Source organism: Hypanus sabinus, chromosome 8 (assembly GCF_030144855.1).
Source record: "Hypanus sabinus isolate sHypSab1 chromosome 8, sHypSab1.hap1, whole genome shotgun sequence".
In the NCBI taxonomy this organism is placed as follows: domain Eukaryota; kingdom Metazoa; phylum Chordata; class Chondrichthyes; order Myliobatiformes; family Dasyatidae; genus Hypanus; species Hypanus sabinus.
In genome coordinates this window covers 136107520-136124868 of record NC_082713.1, presented here as the reverse complement: position 1 = coordinate 136124868, position 17349 = coordinate 136107520, and the positions used below count along the sequence as shown (strand labels likewise).

The following is a 17349-nucleotide window of genomic DNA, read 5'->3' as shown; positions in this document are numbered from 1 at the left end:
TTCATTGAGGAATAGTATTCCACAATAAGTATTGAAACATGGTTACTACATCATTAGAAATTATAATCTAATTTTTGAACAAAAATTGCCTTTGTTAATAACCATTTCTTTTACAGAATAAGGGACATGCATATAATAAATTAAGACATTCCGATGTATCACAGCTATATCTCACAGCTACAGTTGGAATGAAGGCAAGGTTTCTCCAAGTGCCATAAGAGAACATCAGGAAGATTTAGAGCAGGGGTGGCAAAATTTGGAATGTGTGCACGATCTTCCACAAAGATCTATCATGTGCCGTGTTAATTTTGATATTGAGATTATCATTGACAAATTACTTAATAACAATAGTTATGAAGTGTTTTAAGGAAAGAAGATCAGTTTTTGTTGCTTATTTAAGTGTATTGTTTTACTGTCAATAGAAGAATAACTGAAAGAATGAAATAAATGAATTATTTCAGAAAATCTGTTCAAAAGTTATGAATATTAACTTTTTAAGATGAGTGCAAAATAACATTAGTTCAAAATAGAATTGTTATTGTACCTCATATAAAACACAACAAATAGAAATTTGAAATTATAAGCTTTGGTATATATTCATGAAAGATCAAGGAAATTAAAATAAGCACAATGTACTCTCAGTGAGACTTTTTTGCTGCACTAAAGCTGACAAATATTTTATATCCAGCATATATTTGTTTGTTTTGAGAGCTAGGTAGCACTAATTTCTTCAGTCTGCTCCTACAATTAATCATTGTTCATCACTGGAAACAATGACTTACATGAATATGTCAATGAAAATACAGGTAATATTTCCACTGGAAGATTTTTCAGACAATTAAAAGCTTCAGGAATGGAATCGCAGAATTTCAGAACCTCATTATTTGGTTGTTTATGGTATGACCCAGTAACTAACAGATCTCTTTCAACAGTTTCTAGTTCAGCTCTTAAATTAACATCTCTTTTGCCTCCAAATTGACCAGCTTTGTAAATCAAATATATTTCAAAATTATCCAAATCAATCCAATATAACATTTCCAAATTCAGTTTGGCAAAAGTTACACTGTCTGCATACTTTATGAATTTTGCACTTTCTTTAAATGACGTGAACTTAGAGAATCTTAAAGAATGTTCAGTAGTTGAATCAGTGATGCTGAATAGTACACTGGCAGGCCCTGAGTGTCTGCTTTTTTTCAGGAATTTCAATATCTGTTATGTGTTTCTTTATATTTGGAAAATACTTAGAAGTGCCATTTTTGGCAACATGTTGAAATATTTCCAGTTTGATGTTATCAAATGTAACTCAAGCGTTTTGCCAGATCCGTGTAATTTAATGTTCATCACTTTAATTTGAGGAGAAATCTACAAAAAAAATCTACAAATCCCCACAATGTTACATAATTCTTGACAAGAATCTGATTCTGTCATCAAAAACATATGAAATCCATCCAATCACTAAACAAAGGTTTAAGGATAAAACCACTACTAAGACAATGTTTGTTTCACTCAGTAAATTCTGAAATTATCGTTATTTTTCAGAACACATCCAGAAATAAAATTAATTACTTTGGTTCCTTAAGGCCAGCTTTTGCACACAATGTCTCCTTGTGTACTATACAATGAAAACCTATCAGTTGATGTCCAACATACTTTACAAAACAGCTTGACAAAACTTGCCTCTTTACCAATCATTCTGGGTGTACCATTAGTAGTCATGGAAACTATTTTTGAAAAGTTAACTTGTTAACCAGACAACTCTTTTATAGCTGCCTTCCATATTTCTACCCTATGTTGTATACCGGTAATGCTATCAAGTTAACATATTTCATCACCCCTGAAAAAAGGGAGCAATAACAGCTACCCTAGCTTATGATGTAACATCAGTGCTCTCATCAAGACAAATTGAAAGAAATTTACATAAATTAATATTTTCTATTAGTTGTTCTGGTTCCTTCAGGTTATTATAGCCGGGGGTGGTAATGGGGACAAGTTCCCACTATCTATTAAATTCCAATAGCATGTGCCTCAAATAGCCTCCATCAACAAAGTCCAGCTTCTGGCCTTCACATGTGGCTTAGTTAATAAATCCAGCAGAACATTTTTAGGGGAATTAAGGGTTATGGGGAAAAGACAGGTAGGTGGAGATCAGTCCGTGGCCAGATAAGCCATGAGCTTATTAAATGGTGGAGCAGGCTTGACAGGCCAGATGGCCTACTCCTGCTCCTATTTATCATGTTCTTATAGTCTTCCGCCTTCTGTTGTTGATCTGAACAACAAGTGAACCTCTTGGCCAAGACTGCAAGCTTTTTCTTTTGCATTGAGATGCTGACACATGACTAATGCAAATACAGATACTGTGCTTGCATTATTGAGCAGATGTACAGTTGTACCCAATAAAGTGACCACTGAGTGTATGTATAGTTTCGTTTTTGATTGGTCTAATGCAATGCCATTCTAATTTGCCTCTTTTTGTCCAATCATCAAATAACTATATCTTATCCAATACCTGGCTGCCCATGACCTATCCTAAGCCTACCTTTGCTAATTAGTATTGACTCTCAATATGAAAGCACTAAAATTAAATTATCCTCATGCTTCATCTTTTTAAACTCACTTGTCTCACAAGTCTTGACTTTAAGTAACTCTGCTATCTTGCCTCATCATCTGTGGTTGTTTATTATTAACCTCAGTGTTTAAATATGAGTTAGTGCTGTTACCTGCAATGAAGTACTGATAGTTTCCACAAGTTACTGCTAGTGTTGCACATTCCTGCTTATTGCACAATTATTATCATACATCTCATATCCCAGGTGGTGAAATGTGGAAGGGGTTTAATGTAGAACCAGATATTACCTTTGTGTAGAGCAGAAACTCTAGGCTAGATTGGTCAGAAAGCTTATAGGTCAACAGTTCATTACATTTCATCAATTTAAATAGAGACAGAAATCAGATACTGCAAGCCAATGGTTTCCTGACCAGCACTGTTCCACCCTGAGTACATTCTACTGGAGAATTGGACTTGTAGAGCACAGAGAATAAACCACAAATCCTATCTTCCAGCCAGAAGAAGAAGCAAGAGTATTAAACACTTGCACAGTTAATGCCAAAGAGGAGCAAAGACCCTCCTGCTCAAGCAATTAAAAAGTCATTTCTTTGATTGTGAGCTTTGCTTTAACAGATTACCTGTTGCCATGAACATGGGAGGCACAGAAAGCAAAGCTGTAATGCAGAAGGGTCGGATCAATCATTGTGCCTCCTTCTGCACACTCAGTCAGCTCTCTGAGATAGCAGAGATGACGATGACAACCTCGAACTCCGTAGCGGGAACAGTATTCATCCAGCACAAACACCTGTCCAGGGCTAAACCAACCCTGTGGAAAACAGAAGTCCAGGTTACAAGAATGTTGCAATTTAGCATTAATCTTGTCTGCTTCAAGATGATATTTTATCAACTTTACAGTAAGATTGAAACAATGCTATAAAGAAAAAAGATATTTAATTTTTTGAATGATTCTCCAAATTACTTGTGAATTATTCCTGGATTATTAATACACTTGAACATTTAATACAGTAACCAATGGGAACTTTGGAACATCAACACTGGCATTGGCCTTTTAAGCCAGTTCTACTGTTTCTGCACTGTTAGTTCACAGATATAATGCATCTCAGCATTACAGAGGGGGTGCATTTCTAGAAAACTATCTGTATCATGATTCTCCATAATATAAACCAAATTGGCAAGATTTGTTGTTTCTTTCACATTTTGTATTTATCTAGTTATTTTTTTCTCTCACACAAATACTCTGAGAGTAAATTTTTATTCCACATCATAAATTTTTGGTAGTGGTTTTTAATTCCCATTAAGGGAAAATTTCTATTACCCCAAATGCCAAAAATGCTGTATTTAACAAAACTGATAACGAAGAAGGAAAGGACCAAGTTTCTAGAAATGTTTCATAGACTAAATGTTGCTGATATAGTACAGATATTTCATTTTGTTGTTATATTTCACCATGTGATACGACTTGGCTGTTATGTTAGATTGATGGCATGTTGCTTCAGGATAATGTCACCCAAGTGAATTCCATCGAAGATTTATCAGCTAGATTGAACAGATCTCATCGCACTGTTTTCCAGAAGACCTGGTGAGCTCTCCCTGGTACCCAGAGCACAACTTATACAGGACGAATATCTGACCTCCAATATTTTTTTGCCATGGAACAATATTGCTGCCACATTAACATTGTAGACAGTGCTGTAGAGCAGGGGTTCCCAACTTTTTTTATGCCATGGACCAGTACTATTAAGCAAGTGGTTTGTGGACACCCAATTGGGAACCCCTGCTCCAGAGATTATGCAATTAGAGTACATGAGAAGTGTACTGTCCTGCTCAGGCACACTGAGTTGTGAAGGGTGACTGCTGCAGAACCTTTGATGGATAGTGTCACACTTTACCCAGACATTTAAGATACTATCTTTGTCATGGGTACAAAAGAATCCTTGTTGTTTGAAAATGTAAAGCACGATATTTCCATTGGAAAACTTCACATATCAGCATTCCAACAGATTTGAGTTAGGTGCATGAGTTACACAAGACTGGTGATCAATATAAAAACAATTCAAATATTTACCCTTCTGTAAACTTCCATTTACCTGCATTCTTCACTTTAAAAAATTGTGCATGTCTAGAGTACAAGGACAGATTCCCAACTCCCATTGTGCCAGCATTTTCTGACCTTGAATATTAAAAAGCACTGCGGAGAATTCTGAACAAAAGCCATTTATTAGCTGTAAATGACCCATTACAGAATAAAACTGTGCAAAAGCCTTCCAGTTCTGTTCAGGAATTCTCTCTGGTTCCACACTCGGAGGCGACCTGTGCAAAAGCCAACAAAGCTTCTTTAGATTCCTCCAAAAGTGGGTGCCGGATCATGAAGGGAACATGAAAACTGAAGCAGGAAATTTGAAAGCAGCCCCACACAATCCTTATGAGCCTGTAAATCACCGACCCCAGAGAAGTATATCAGCAGACCTATCTCCTTTACCATGTACAGTCGGCCCTCCTTATCCACGAGGGATTGGTTCCGGGACCCCTCGCGGATACCAAAAAATGCGGATGCTCAAGTCCCCTATTCAACCTGTCTCATTGCAGTGGACCTTAGGACCCAGCGAAACCCCAGACCTTATTTAACTTGTCTCAGTGCGGGGACATTAGGACCCGACGTCAGAGCTCTGAATCCGCAGTGTTTATGTTCACGAAAATAACCATGATCACGATTGAAAATAAAGTGGAAATAATAAAGCGATCAGAAAGAGGTGAAACGCCATCGGTCATTGGAAAAGCGTTAGGCTACGTCGGTTAACGATCAGACCAATTTTAAAGGATAAAGTGAGAAAGGCTCTGCCCCGATGAAAGCAAAGCAACACAGTGGTCTAATCATTGGGTTTTGGGGTTTTGGGTTTTTGATCCTCCACATCAACCCGGCACGGTGAAGAGTGCACTCGGGAGCGGTCTGTCACTGGATCGAACTCGGGAAGTTCCCGAGCCTGGCGCTGAAACATACATTCTTAAGCATTTTATATGCATAGAAAGGTCAAATATATACTATATACTAAGACAAGTGTTTGACTAACTGATGCTAAATAATACCGGATGCACCTGTTCTGACTTACTTAGTAAGAGAACTTCCGATTTTTTTTCGATCCCGATCCATGATAACCCACGCACATCCTCCCGTATACTTTAAATCATCTCTAGATTACTTACAATACCTAATACAATGTAAATGCTATGTAAAATAGTTGTTATACTGCATTGTTTAGGGAATAGTGACAAGGAAAAAATAGCCTGTACATGCTCAAACAATAAGTGCTGAAAGAGCACTTCCGGGTTTTTGTGATTCGCGGTTGGTTGAATTCGCACATGCGGAATTCACGGATAAGGAGGGCCAATTGTACATACAACATTCAGAAAAGAAATCTGGATTGCATCATATGATGTCTAAAGAAATTCCAGTTTTGTATTGACAAGTAACTTGTAATTCAAAATAGGTTCAATGATAAAATTTGAATCCCAAACCAAAGAAAAAATCTAGAACTTTTTGTGCAGCAGTTTTTCTTATCAGTAAACACAGCCTGGTTTACTGGGTATGGCCCATAATCCTGTCTTTTGCACCTTTCTGCATTCCTTTGTTTATAGTCTCACTTTCTCGCTCCCTTCAGATCAAAGCTTCTGTTTACTTTCCTTCTCTCTTTAACAGATTATTGCATGGCATGGCCTCTACAACAGAAATATTCCCTTGATCCATTCCCACATCCTCTTTCTCTTAAAGCTGACTGACTTTCACTGTTTCCCTTTTCCAGTGCTCTTTGACCCAAAATGCCAACTCTGCTTTTCCTTCCGCAAGATGCAGCCTGATTGATAGAGTTTTCCAGCACTTCCTAATTTTATTTAGATTTTCAACAATTGATTTGATTTCCCTTTACTGGGACATCATACCACCAAGCCATCTAGATAAATGCTCTGGGATAAAAAACATTAGATAAAAGGCAGAAAAAGCAAATTTACTTGATGAAAAATAAAATAAATATTGTTTTGAGTATTTGCATAACGTATACTTAAAGAAAGTAGTGTACATTGTGTTCTTTGTGTAAGATGTTTCCAAAGTACTCTACAGCTTCAATAATCATTTATTAATTTGAAACTGACTCTATTTTATCCAATGAATTCCAGCCTTGACAAAACAATGACGACCTGGTAGTTCTTTGTCTGGGAAAGGAACGCAATGAAAAAAATATCACAAGCATCAGAATCTTTATACCAGGTACAAAAAAGACAAATTGGCTATCATTGATGCTCATGTGGGCTAAATGCCACATTTCCAATTGGACTATTAACTGTGACATGGTAACAATTGACATTGAGTAAAACCACAATCAACACCCACATGCGACCAATAAAGCTGTAATTTCTTTCTCTAAATGCCAAGGGCAGAAGGAGAGAAGGAAAGCATATGTAAGTCCTGACGAAGGGTCTCGGCCCGAAACATTGACTGCTCATTTCAATGGATGCTGCCCGAACTGCTGAGTTCACCCAGCTTGTTTGTAGGTCACATTTTTCATCAACTTTTTCAATAGTAACGTACTGAATTAAGAACTTTCAACACTCAAGCCTTTAACAAAAGAATGAATCATTTAACCAAACGTTGTATTGCACTAGAAAATATTTTATTCAAACATGATGCAGATGTGAAATGTTTGTTACAAAGTGGAGAACAGGCAAACTGACATACTTTATTGATCCCGAGGGAAATTGGGTTTTGTTACAGTAGCACCAACCAAGAATAGTGTAGAAATATAGCAATATAAAACCATAAATAATTAAATAATAATAAGCTAATTATGCCCAGTGGAAATAAGTCCAGGACCAGCCTATTGGCTCAGGGTGTCTGACACTCCGAGGGAGAAGTTGTAAAGTTTGATGGCCACTGGCAGGAATGACTTCCTATGTCGCTCAGTGTTACATCTCGGTGGAATGAGTCTCTGGTTGAATGTACTCATGTGCCTAACCAGTACATTATGGAAAGGATGGGAGACATTGTCCAAGATAGCATGCAACTTGGACAGCATCCTCTTTTCTGACACCACTGTCAGAGAGTCCAGAAGTACAAGAGGTTGTAGGTATGACCACTGGAAGGCCACCTCACTTGCAAAGTGGACGTTGTGGATTAAACTTGAATCACAGAAGGATGCTCAACAGCTGCGACAGGGCTTGAATGCCATCACATCCTATAAAGCTAAACCAAGCAACATAATGATAACAATCTTTTGCTCCCAGATGAGCTCAATGACTTTTATGCTTACATTGAGCAACAGAACGAGGTGGTGCCATCATAAATCCACACACTTCTCAACAATCAAGTGATTTCAGTCTCTGAGGCCAACATGAGAGCATCACTGTGGAGGATGAATCCACAGAGACATCTGGCCCAGATGTTGTACCTGGCCAAGTACTCAAGAACTGTGCTAATCAACTGGGTGGAGTGCTTATGGACAACTTCAACCTCTTGCTTCAGCAGTCTGAGGTACCTACCTGCTTTAAGCAGGCTGCAATCATATTGGTGCCCAAGAAGAACCCGGTAACCAATGTCAATGACGATCATAGGGAAGCATTTACATCAGTGTTTTGAAATGCTTTGAGAGGTTGGTCATAATGAATATCAGCTGCTGCCTGAACAGTGACTTGGACCCACTCCAATTTGCCAACAGGTCAATAGAAGTTGCCATTTCATTGGCTCTTATCTCAGATCTAGAACATTAGTGCAATGAAGGTACATATGACAGGATGCTCTCCATTCAATACAGCTCAGCATTTAACACTATCACCCCCTCAAAACTAATCACTAAGTTCCAAGGCCTGGGCCTTGATACCTATGGATCCTCAATTTCCTCACTTGCAGACCACAGTCATTTTGGATTGGCAACAACATCTCCTTCACAATCTCCACCAGCAGAGGCTGTGTGTTAATCCCCAGCTCTACTTACTGTATACTTATGACTGTGTGGCTAAGTGCAGCTCCAATGCTGTATTTAAGTTTGCTGATGACACCACTGTTGTTGGTCAAATCAAAGGCGGTGACAAAACAACATACGAGAAGCAGAATGAAAATCATGTTGGGTGATGCCACAACATCATCGTCTCACTCAGTGTCAGCAAAACCAAAGAGCTAATTATTGACTTCAAAAGGAAGAAGCTGGAAGTCCATGAGCCAGTCTTCATTCGGGTATTGGATGTGGAGAAGCTCATTAACTTTAAATTCCTTAGCAACACATACAAAATGCTCAGCTGGTCAGGCAGCATCCATGGAAATGAATAAGCAGTTGGTGTTTCAGGCTGAGATCCTTCTTCGGGGCTGGAAAGGAAGGAGGAAGACATCAAAATAAAAGGGTGTGGAGGGGAAGGTGAAGACAGGGGGAAGGAAATATAATAGACAGGAGAGGAAGGAATCTGATTGGAGAGGAGAGTGTACCATAGGAGAAAGTGGCACCAGGGGGAGGTGACTGGCAGGTTGGAAGTGGTAAGAGGCCAGAGATGGGAACAATAGAAGATGGAAGGGGGAAGGTATATTTTTAATTGGAAGGAACAATCAATATTTATGTCATCAGGTTGGAGGCTACCCAGATGGAATATAAGGTGTTGTTCCTCCGCCCTGAGGGTGACCTCATTGTGGTACAAGAGGAGGCTGTGGACCAACATGTCGGAACAGAAATAGGAACTGGAGTTAAAATGTTTGGCCGCCAGGAAGTTCTGCTTTTGGCGAATGGAGTGGATATGCTCACAAAGCGGTCCCTCAGTTTACAATGGGTCTCACCAATGTAAAGAAAGCCAGATCAGAAGCACCAGACACAACAGATTGAACCCCTTTGAGATGGTAGAAGTTAGGTATAAACTTATGTTGGATGTGGAGGTTCATGGGGCGATAGGTAAGGACAAGGAGTACTCTATTATTGTTAAGGCTGTGGGAAGATGGGGTGAGCACGGAGGTCAGAGAAATGGAGGAGATGCGGGTGAGGACAGCATCAATGGTGGAGGAAGGGAAATACCATTCTTCAAAGAAGGAGGACATCCCTGATGTCCTGGAAAGGAAAGCTACAGCCTGGGAAGAGATGCGATGGAGATGAAGGAACTGAGAAAAGGAAACAGCATTTTTACAGGCGATAGGGTGGGAAGAGGTATTGCCAAAGTAGCTGTGGGAATTGGTAGGTACATAAAAGATTTTAGTTGACAGTTTTTCTCCGGAGAAGCAGACAGAGAGAGATCAAGAAAGGGAAAGGAGATGATATAAATATATCAAGTGAACTTAAGGACAGGGTGAAAAATAAAGACAAAGCTGATGAAATTGCCAAGCTTAGCATGGGTGCATGAAGCAGCATCAGTGCTGTGGTTAATGCAGCAGATGGAAGAGTTGAGGAGATTACCTGGGAAGGCTTGGAGCATGGACTGTTATATGCAGCCAGCGAGAAGTCAGGCATTGCTGGGGCCCTTGCAGGTGCCTATAGCTACCCCAAGTCTAGAGAAATTGGGAGGAGCCGAGGGAAAAATTGATGAGTGTGACCACCAGTTCTAGAGAAATGCCAACAGGAACAAAATACTAAAGACTCCAGATGAAGGGGTTTACAGAATAAGATGTGTTAGAAGATTAAACAAGATATCAAGAAACTTCCAATTAAAAAGGGAGTTTCATGATGTTGTTGGGGACATTTCAAAACATTTTAGAGCCAACAAAAGTACTTTATTTGAAGTGCGGTCACCAACATCATGTGGGAAGTGCTGTCAGCAATTGGTGCACCACCTAAAAGAATGTAATACTGATTAAATTATCTACTTTTCTGCCTTAGAGGTGTGAGCTAAATATCACAGGGGAGAATTCTCTTGGTCCTCTTCAAAAATTTCCATATGGTCTTTGGTGCCTGTGTGTAAGCTGCAGTGCGGCAGTTGTAGTCAAGTGAGATCACCGAGGACATCTCTGCTTACTACAGATGAGAAACATAGGGTTGACTATGGCTGGGTGCACTCAAACCTCTGAAGCCTCTGTACTGAGATTTTGCTATAAAGGTCTTGCAAAATAGCTTTTGGGGTGCTGGAGACAGGTGAGATAGGAATAATGGAAGGATGCGAAACACACCCAACAACTATGGGACAATTGTTTTACTAATTTCAAAATATCACCTGTTTAATACCATCATATTAAACTGATATGGTGTGGGGTGGGAACCAATATGATTGAGCTGAGTTTGAGCCAGCAGGTTTATAAGTAGATGATGGATGTAATATGAATGTAAGGAAGGACAAGCCAATGAATGGTTAGGTACAAATGCAGACAGTGCAAAGAATTAAATTGTACCACAGAGGCAAAATTCATAAGGGTAGAGAATGCAGGACTGCTGTATTTAAATACGTGTAGTATTCGAAATAAGGTGGATGAACTCGTGGCGCAATTTAGAGATTGTTCAGTATGACATTGTGGGATTCACTGAGTTGAGGCTGGAAGAAGGTCATAGCTGGAGCTTAGTATCAATGGATATACTTTGTATTGAAAGGACAGGCAGGAAGGCAAAGGCAATGGTGTGGCTTTGTTGGTAAGAGATAGAATTACGTCTTTAGAAGGAGGTGACATTGGGTCAGAGAATGTTGAATCTTTCTGGGTGGAGTTAAGAAACTGCAAGGGTTAAAAAAACATTATGGGGATCATATATAAGCCTCCAAATAGTAGCCAAGATGTGGGATTGAGATTGCAAAGGGAGCTAGAAAAGACATGAAATAATAATTGTAACGGGGGACTTCAATATGCAAGGGGATTGGAAAAATTAGGCTGCTGTTGAATCACAAGAGAAGGAATTTGTTGAATACCTACAAGATGGCTTTTTAGAGCAGCTTGTGCTTGAGCCTGCCTGGGGAAAGGCATTCTGAGATTGTATTTTACGTAATAACCCAGATTTTATTAGGGAGTTTAAGGTAAAGGAAACCTTAGGAGGCAGTGATCATAATATGATTGAATTCTTACTGCAATTTGAGAGATAGAAGAACATCACATGTATCGGTATCACAATGGAATAAAAGGAATTACAGATGCATGAGAGAGATTTTGTCCCCGTGGATTAGAGGGGGATATTGCAGGGAATGATGGCAGAGCACAGGTAGCTGAAGTTTCTGGGAATAGTTCACAAGGTGCAAGACAGGTATGTTCCACAGAGGTAGCTCTCAAATGGCAGGGGTAGGCAACTGTGGCTGACAAGGGAAGTTAAGGCCTGCAAAAAAGCCAAGGAGAGGGCAAACAATGTAGCAAAAGTGAGTGGGAAGTTGGATGATTGGGAAGTTTTTAAAATCCAACAAAAGGCATCTAAAAAATTCATAAGAAGGGAAAGATGAAATATGAGGGCAAACTAGATAATAATATAAAGCAGGATACCAGAAGGTTTTTCAGTTGCATAAAGAGTAAAAAGGAGGTGAGAGTTAATATTGGACCATTGGAAAATGATGCTGGTGAGGTAGTGATGGGGGCAAGAAATAGTTAATGAAGTTAATTAGTACTTTGCGTCAGTCTTCACTGTGGATGACACTAGCAGTGTGCCAGAGGTCTGTGAGTGTCAGTAAGAAGGAGTGGTGCCACTGCTATCACAAAGGAAAAAGTGCTAGGCAAACTGAAAGGTCTTAAGACCAGATGGACCAGAAGGACTACATACATCTCAGAGTTCTGAAATAGGTTGCTAAAGAGAGGGCAGATGCATTGGTTATGACCTTTCAAAAATCTCTTGATTCTGGCTTGGTTCTGGAGGATTGGAAAATTACAAATGCCACTCCACTCTTTAAGAAGGGAGGAAGGCAAAAGAAAGGAAATTACAGACCAGCTAGCCTGACCTCAGTGGTTGGGAAAGTGTTGGTGTTCATTATTAAGGATGAGGTTTTGGGGTACTTGGAAGCTAATGAAAAAATGTTAAAGTCAGCATGGTTTCTGTAAGGGAAATCTTACTTGTTAAGTCTGTTAGAGTTCTTCGAGGAAGTAATAAGCAGGGTGGATAAAGGAGAGGCAGTGGATGTCACTTACTTGGATTTTCAGAAGGTATTTGATAAGGTGCCACACATGAGGCCGCTTAACAAGATAAAATTGCATGGCATTACAGGAAAGATACTGGCAGGAGGCACTGAGTGGGAATAAAGAGGGCCTTTTCTGGTTGGCTATCAGTGACTAGTGGTGTTCCTCAGCGGTCAGTATTGGGACTGCTGCTCTTCACATTGTTTGTCAGTGATTTAGATAATGGAATTGATGGGTTTGTGACAAAATTTGCAGGTAATACGATGATGGGTGGAGGGGTAGGTATTGCTGAAGAATGGGCAAAAAAGTGGCAGATGGAATATAGTGTTGGGAAATGTATGATAATGCATTTTGGTAAATGGAAGAAAAGTGCAGACTATTATCTAAATGGTGAAAAAATTCAAACATCAGAGGTGGAAGGGGACTTAGGAGTCTTTGTGCAAGACTTCCAGAAGGACAATTTATAGGCTGAGCCTGTGGTAAAGAAGGCAATTGCTATGTTGGCATTCATTTCAAGGGGAATAAAATATAAAAACAAGGAGATAATGCTGAGGCTTTATAAGACACTGGTCAGGCTGCACTGGAGTATTGACAACAGTCTTGGGCCCCATGTCTCAGAAAGCACATGTTGTCATGGAAAGAGTCCAGAGGAAATTCATGAGGATGATTCTGGGGATGAAAGGGTAAAACATGAGGAGCATTTGGCAACTTTGGGTTTGTACCCACTGGAATTTAGAAGAGTGTGGGGTGGGGTGGGGGGGGTGTTGAATCTAATTGGAACCGACTGAATGTTGAAAGGACTAGATAATGTAGATGTGGAGATGTTTCTTGTGGTGGGGGTGTCCAGAACTAGAGGACACAGCCTCAAAATTGAGGTGCAACCCTTTAGAACAGTGATAAGGAGGAATTTTTTTAGCCAGAGAGTAGTGAATCTGTAGAATGCTACAGACAGCTATGGAGGCCAAGAGTGTGGGCAGATTTAAACCAAAAATAGATACTTTCAGATTCCAGACCTAACCGATTCCCCTCTACCACCACTCTCCTCCGTCTAGCGGAATTAGTTCTTACTCTCAATAATTTCTCCTTTGGCTCCTCCCACTTCCTCCAAACCAAGGGTGTAGCCATGGGCATCCACATGGGTCCCAGTTATGCCTGCCTTTTTGTTGGCTTTGTGGAACAGTCCATGATCCAAGTCTATACGGGTATCCGTCCCCCTCTTTTCCTTTGCTACATCGATGACTGCATTGGCACTGCCTCCTGTATGCATGCTGAGCTCGCTAATTTCATTCACTTTGTCTCCAACTTTCACCCTGCCCTCAAATTTCCCTGGTCCATTTCTGACACCTCCCTCCCCCTTCTTGACCTTTCCGTCTCCATCTCTGGAGACGGCTTACCTATTGATATCTACTATAAGCCTACAGACTCTCACAGCTACCTGGACTATTCCTCTTCCCACCCTGTCTCTTGCAAAAATGCTATCCCTTTCTCACAATTCTTACATCTCCGCCGCACCTGCTCTCAGGATGAGGCTTTTCATTCCAGGACGAAGGAGATGTCTTCCTTTTTTAAACAAAGGGGCTTCCCTCCTTTCACCATCAACTGTGCTCTCAAACGCATCTCTCCCATTTCCTGCACATCTGCCCTCACACCATCTGCCTGCCACCCCACTCGGGATAGGGTTCCCCTTGTCCTCACCTACCACCCCACCAGCCTGCAGGTCCAACGTATAATTTGCTGTAACTTTCGCCACCTCCAACGGGATCCCACTACCAAGCACATCTTTCCCTCCTCCCTGTCTCTCTACTTTCTGCAGGGATCGCTCCCTACGTGACTCCCTTGTCTACTAGTCCCCCCCATCCCTTCCCACCGATCTCCCTCCTGGCACTTATCCTTGTAAGCAGAACAAGTGCTACCCCTGCCCTTACATTTCCTCCCTCACCACCATTCAGGGCCCCAGACAGTCCTTCCAGGTGAGGTGACACTTCACCTGTGAGTCGGCTGGTGTGGTATACTGTGTCCGGTGCTCCCGGTGTGGCCTTTTATATATTGGTGAGACCCAATGCAGACTGGGAGACCATTTTGCTGAACACCTACGCTCGGTCCGCCAGAGAAAGCAGGATCTCCCAGTGGCCACACATTTTAATTCTACGTCCCATTCCCATTCTGGTATGTCTATCCATGGCCTCCTCTACTGTCAAGATGAATCCACACTCAGGTTGGAGGAACCTTATATACCGGCTGGGTAGCCTCCAACCTGATGGCATGAACATCGACCTCTACCTTCCGTTAATGCCCCTCCTCCCCTTCTTACCCCATCCCTGACAGTATTTAGTTGTTCATTTTTTTTTCTCTCTCTCTGCCCATCACTCTGCCTGTTCTCCATCTCCATCTGGTGCTCCCCCTCCCCCTTTCTTTCTCCCGAGGTCTCCCGTCCCATGATCCTTTCCCTTCTCCAGCTCTGTATCACTTTCGCCAATCACCTTTCCAGCTCTTAGCTTCATCCCACCCCCTCCGGTCTTCTCCTATCATTTCACATTTCCTCCTCCCCCCACTACTTTCAAATCTCTTAGTACCTTTCCTTTCAGTTAGTCCTGACGAAGGGTCCAGGTCCAAAACATCGACAGTGCTTCTCCCTATAGATGCTGCCTGGCCTGCTGTGTTCCACCAGCATTTTGTGTGTGTTGTTTGAAATTCCAGCATCTGCAGATTTCCTCATGTTTACTTTCCTGATTGGTCAGAGCATCAAGGTTGTGGCAAGACGGCAAGTGTATGGGGTTGAGTGGGATCCGGGATCAGCCATGATGGAATGGCAGAGCAGACTCAATGGGCTGTATGGCCTCATTCTGCTCCTATGTGTCATGGTCAGCCTTAAGTTTTGATTCACATTTACATCTCTATTGTGAATGGCAATTGATCTTGCAAGTAAGGAATTCAAACATGTACAATTTGTCAAGCAGTACCAGCTGATTGGCCGATTCTGCATTAAAAAAAAGTTTTCCGTCTTGGCTTCAGAACAGTGTGAGTGACGGGAGCTGTTCTCCCTGTGCACAAGTAAAATAGATTATATTTGAGTTGTAAGAGCGTGTGTGTTCTGGACCCAGTTATTTTAGTTATTTTATTTTTGGCAACGACATCTGCCTGACTGAGAAAGGAAGTTAAGCTCTAATTGGAGATATTATTTAAAGAGACCGTACCTCTAAACAAATGCACAGGTAGCCCCAGGCTAAACCACATGCTCAAATATCTGCTATGCACCTTGAACCCAAAACACTGACTCAAAGATGAAAATGCTGTCTTTAAGTACATCTGAGTGTTTGATTTTCTATTTGATTGTAAAAAACATATTGTTGCTATCTGTCTGCTGTTAATGGAATTTTCTAATAAACATTACTGCATTCCTTTGTATGTTAAGCTTTCGAGTGAATCACTAGATGCAACAAAATTATTCATTATCGATCTCCACAGTAAACAAATGCCTCAGGAATTACTTACATTTCCAGAACACAATAAAAAACAATTGTACAATTTTATTCTGACCATTATAAAGCAATATAAATAATTCATGTCTACTCTGGGATCAATCGACTCTGCATCATAAATCCAGATTATGGATTTATTTTCTATTCAAAACATCACCCAGCAGATTTTGAGGGACTCTGTTGTTGGCAGTGCTTTCTGTCGGTAGCATATTAGAGCAAGGTCTTCTCTGTTCTGTAAAGTGCACATAAATGTGCACATAAATTTCCATAGGATTATTTTGAAGATAAGCAATGGTGATTGTATTGGAGGCCTGGCCAACATTCCTCCTTAATCAGTAAATGTCATTGTCATTATGATACTGCTGCTGTAAGATACTGTTTACTAATTGTTTACAGCAGCCCCCACATTACAATAGTGTCACAATTTGATTTTTTTCTTTCTTTCTTGCCTTGCTTACTATATTGTTCCCCCTTAGTTACCTTACTTGAAGTACATACTCAGTGACACCACATTTTATATATAGGATATTTCAAACTCATGAAGGGATATTCTTTCAGCCTTTCAGCCCATCATACCTACTCTTATATTCTGTAACACAGTTCAACTCTACTCACTCCGCTCTCTCCCACAACTCCTCTTGAAGTATTTATCTAATTTTTCTTCAAAGGCAAAATAATGTCCAATGAGCTAGACTCCATAGTGCTTCCAATGATTTACAACTATAAGCGAGAACAAATGCTTCCTCAAATCTGTCTTAAATGTATAATCCCTTATTCTGACACTATCATTCCTCATTCTAGATTCATTCACTAGAGGAAACTTCTCAGCATCCGTCCTGCCATACCTAATTAGAATCTTGCATGTTTCAAAAAGATTATCTAAACACTAATGATACAAGTCCAAACTTGTCAGCCTTACTTCAAAAGTCAACTCCTTCATTGCCAAAATTAGCCCAGTGAACTCAAACACCCTGTATTGTTGTTACAAGAATTTCATACTTTACCTCTATACCCCTTGCAATTAAGGCCTATTTTCCATTGCGTCCTAATGTAACTACACACAAGCGAACTTGTTTCAGAATTTTCTTCAATACAGCGCCCTATATCCTCTTTCCATTTAACTTTCATATTCTATCTACTGAGGCTAACAAGCTCCAGTTTATACTGCATCTACCAGATCTTTGCCCACTCATTTAGTCTATCTATGTCCAACAACAGATCTTGCTTTGCTGTAGATATATTGCCAGAATATATAACTCTAATACACATAGTTCCTT

The 17349-nt window shown here is 40.4% G+C and overlaps 1 protein-coding gene across 9 annotated transcripts in view; it reads right to left on the bottom strand.

Moving 5' to 3' along the window:
- Positions 1 to 17349, bottom strand: part of cadps2 (Ca++-dependent secretion activator 2) — a 676394-nt gene that overhangs the window by 174551 nt on the left and 484494 nt on the right. For all 9 annotated transcript variants that reach the window (XM_059977930.1, XM_059977932.1, XM_059977934.1 and 6 more), the window contains one exon: positions 3184 to 3371. In XM_059977930.1, coding sequence (XP_059833913.1) covers positions 3184 to 3371 — 188 coding nt within the window. The remainder of the gene's footprint in view (positions 1 to 3183; positions 3372 to 17349) is intronic.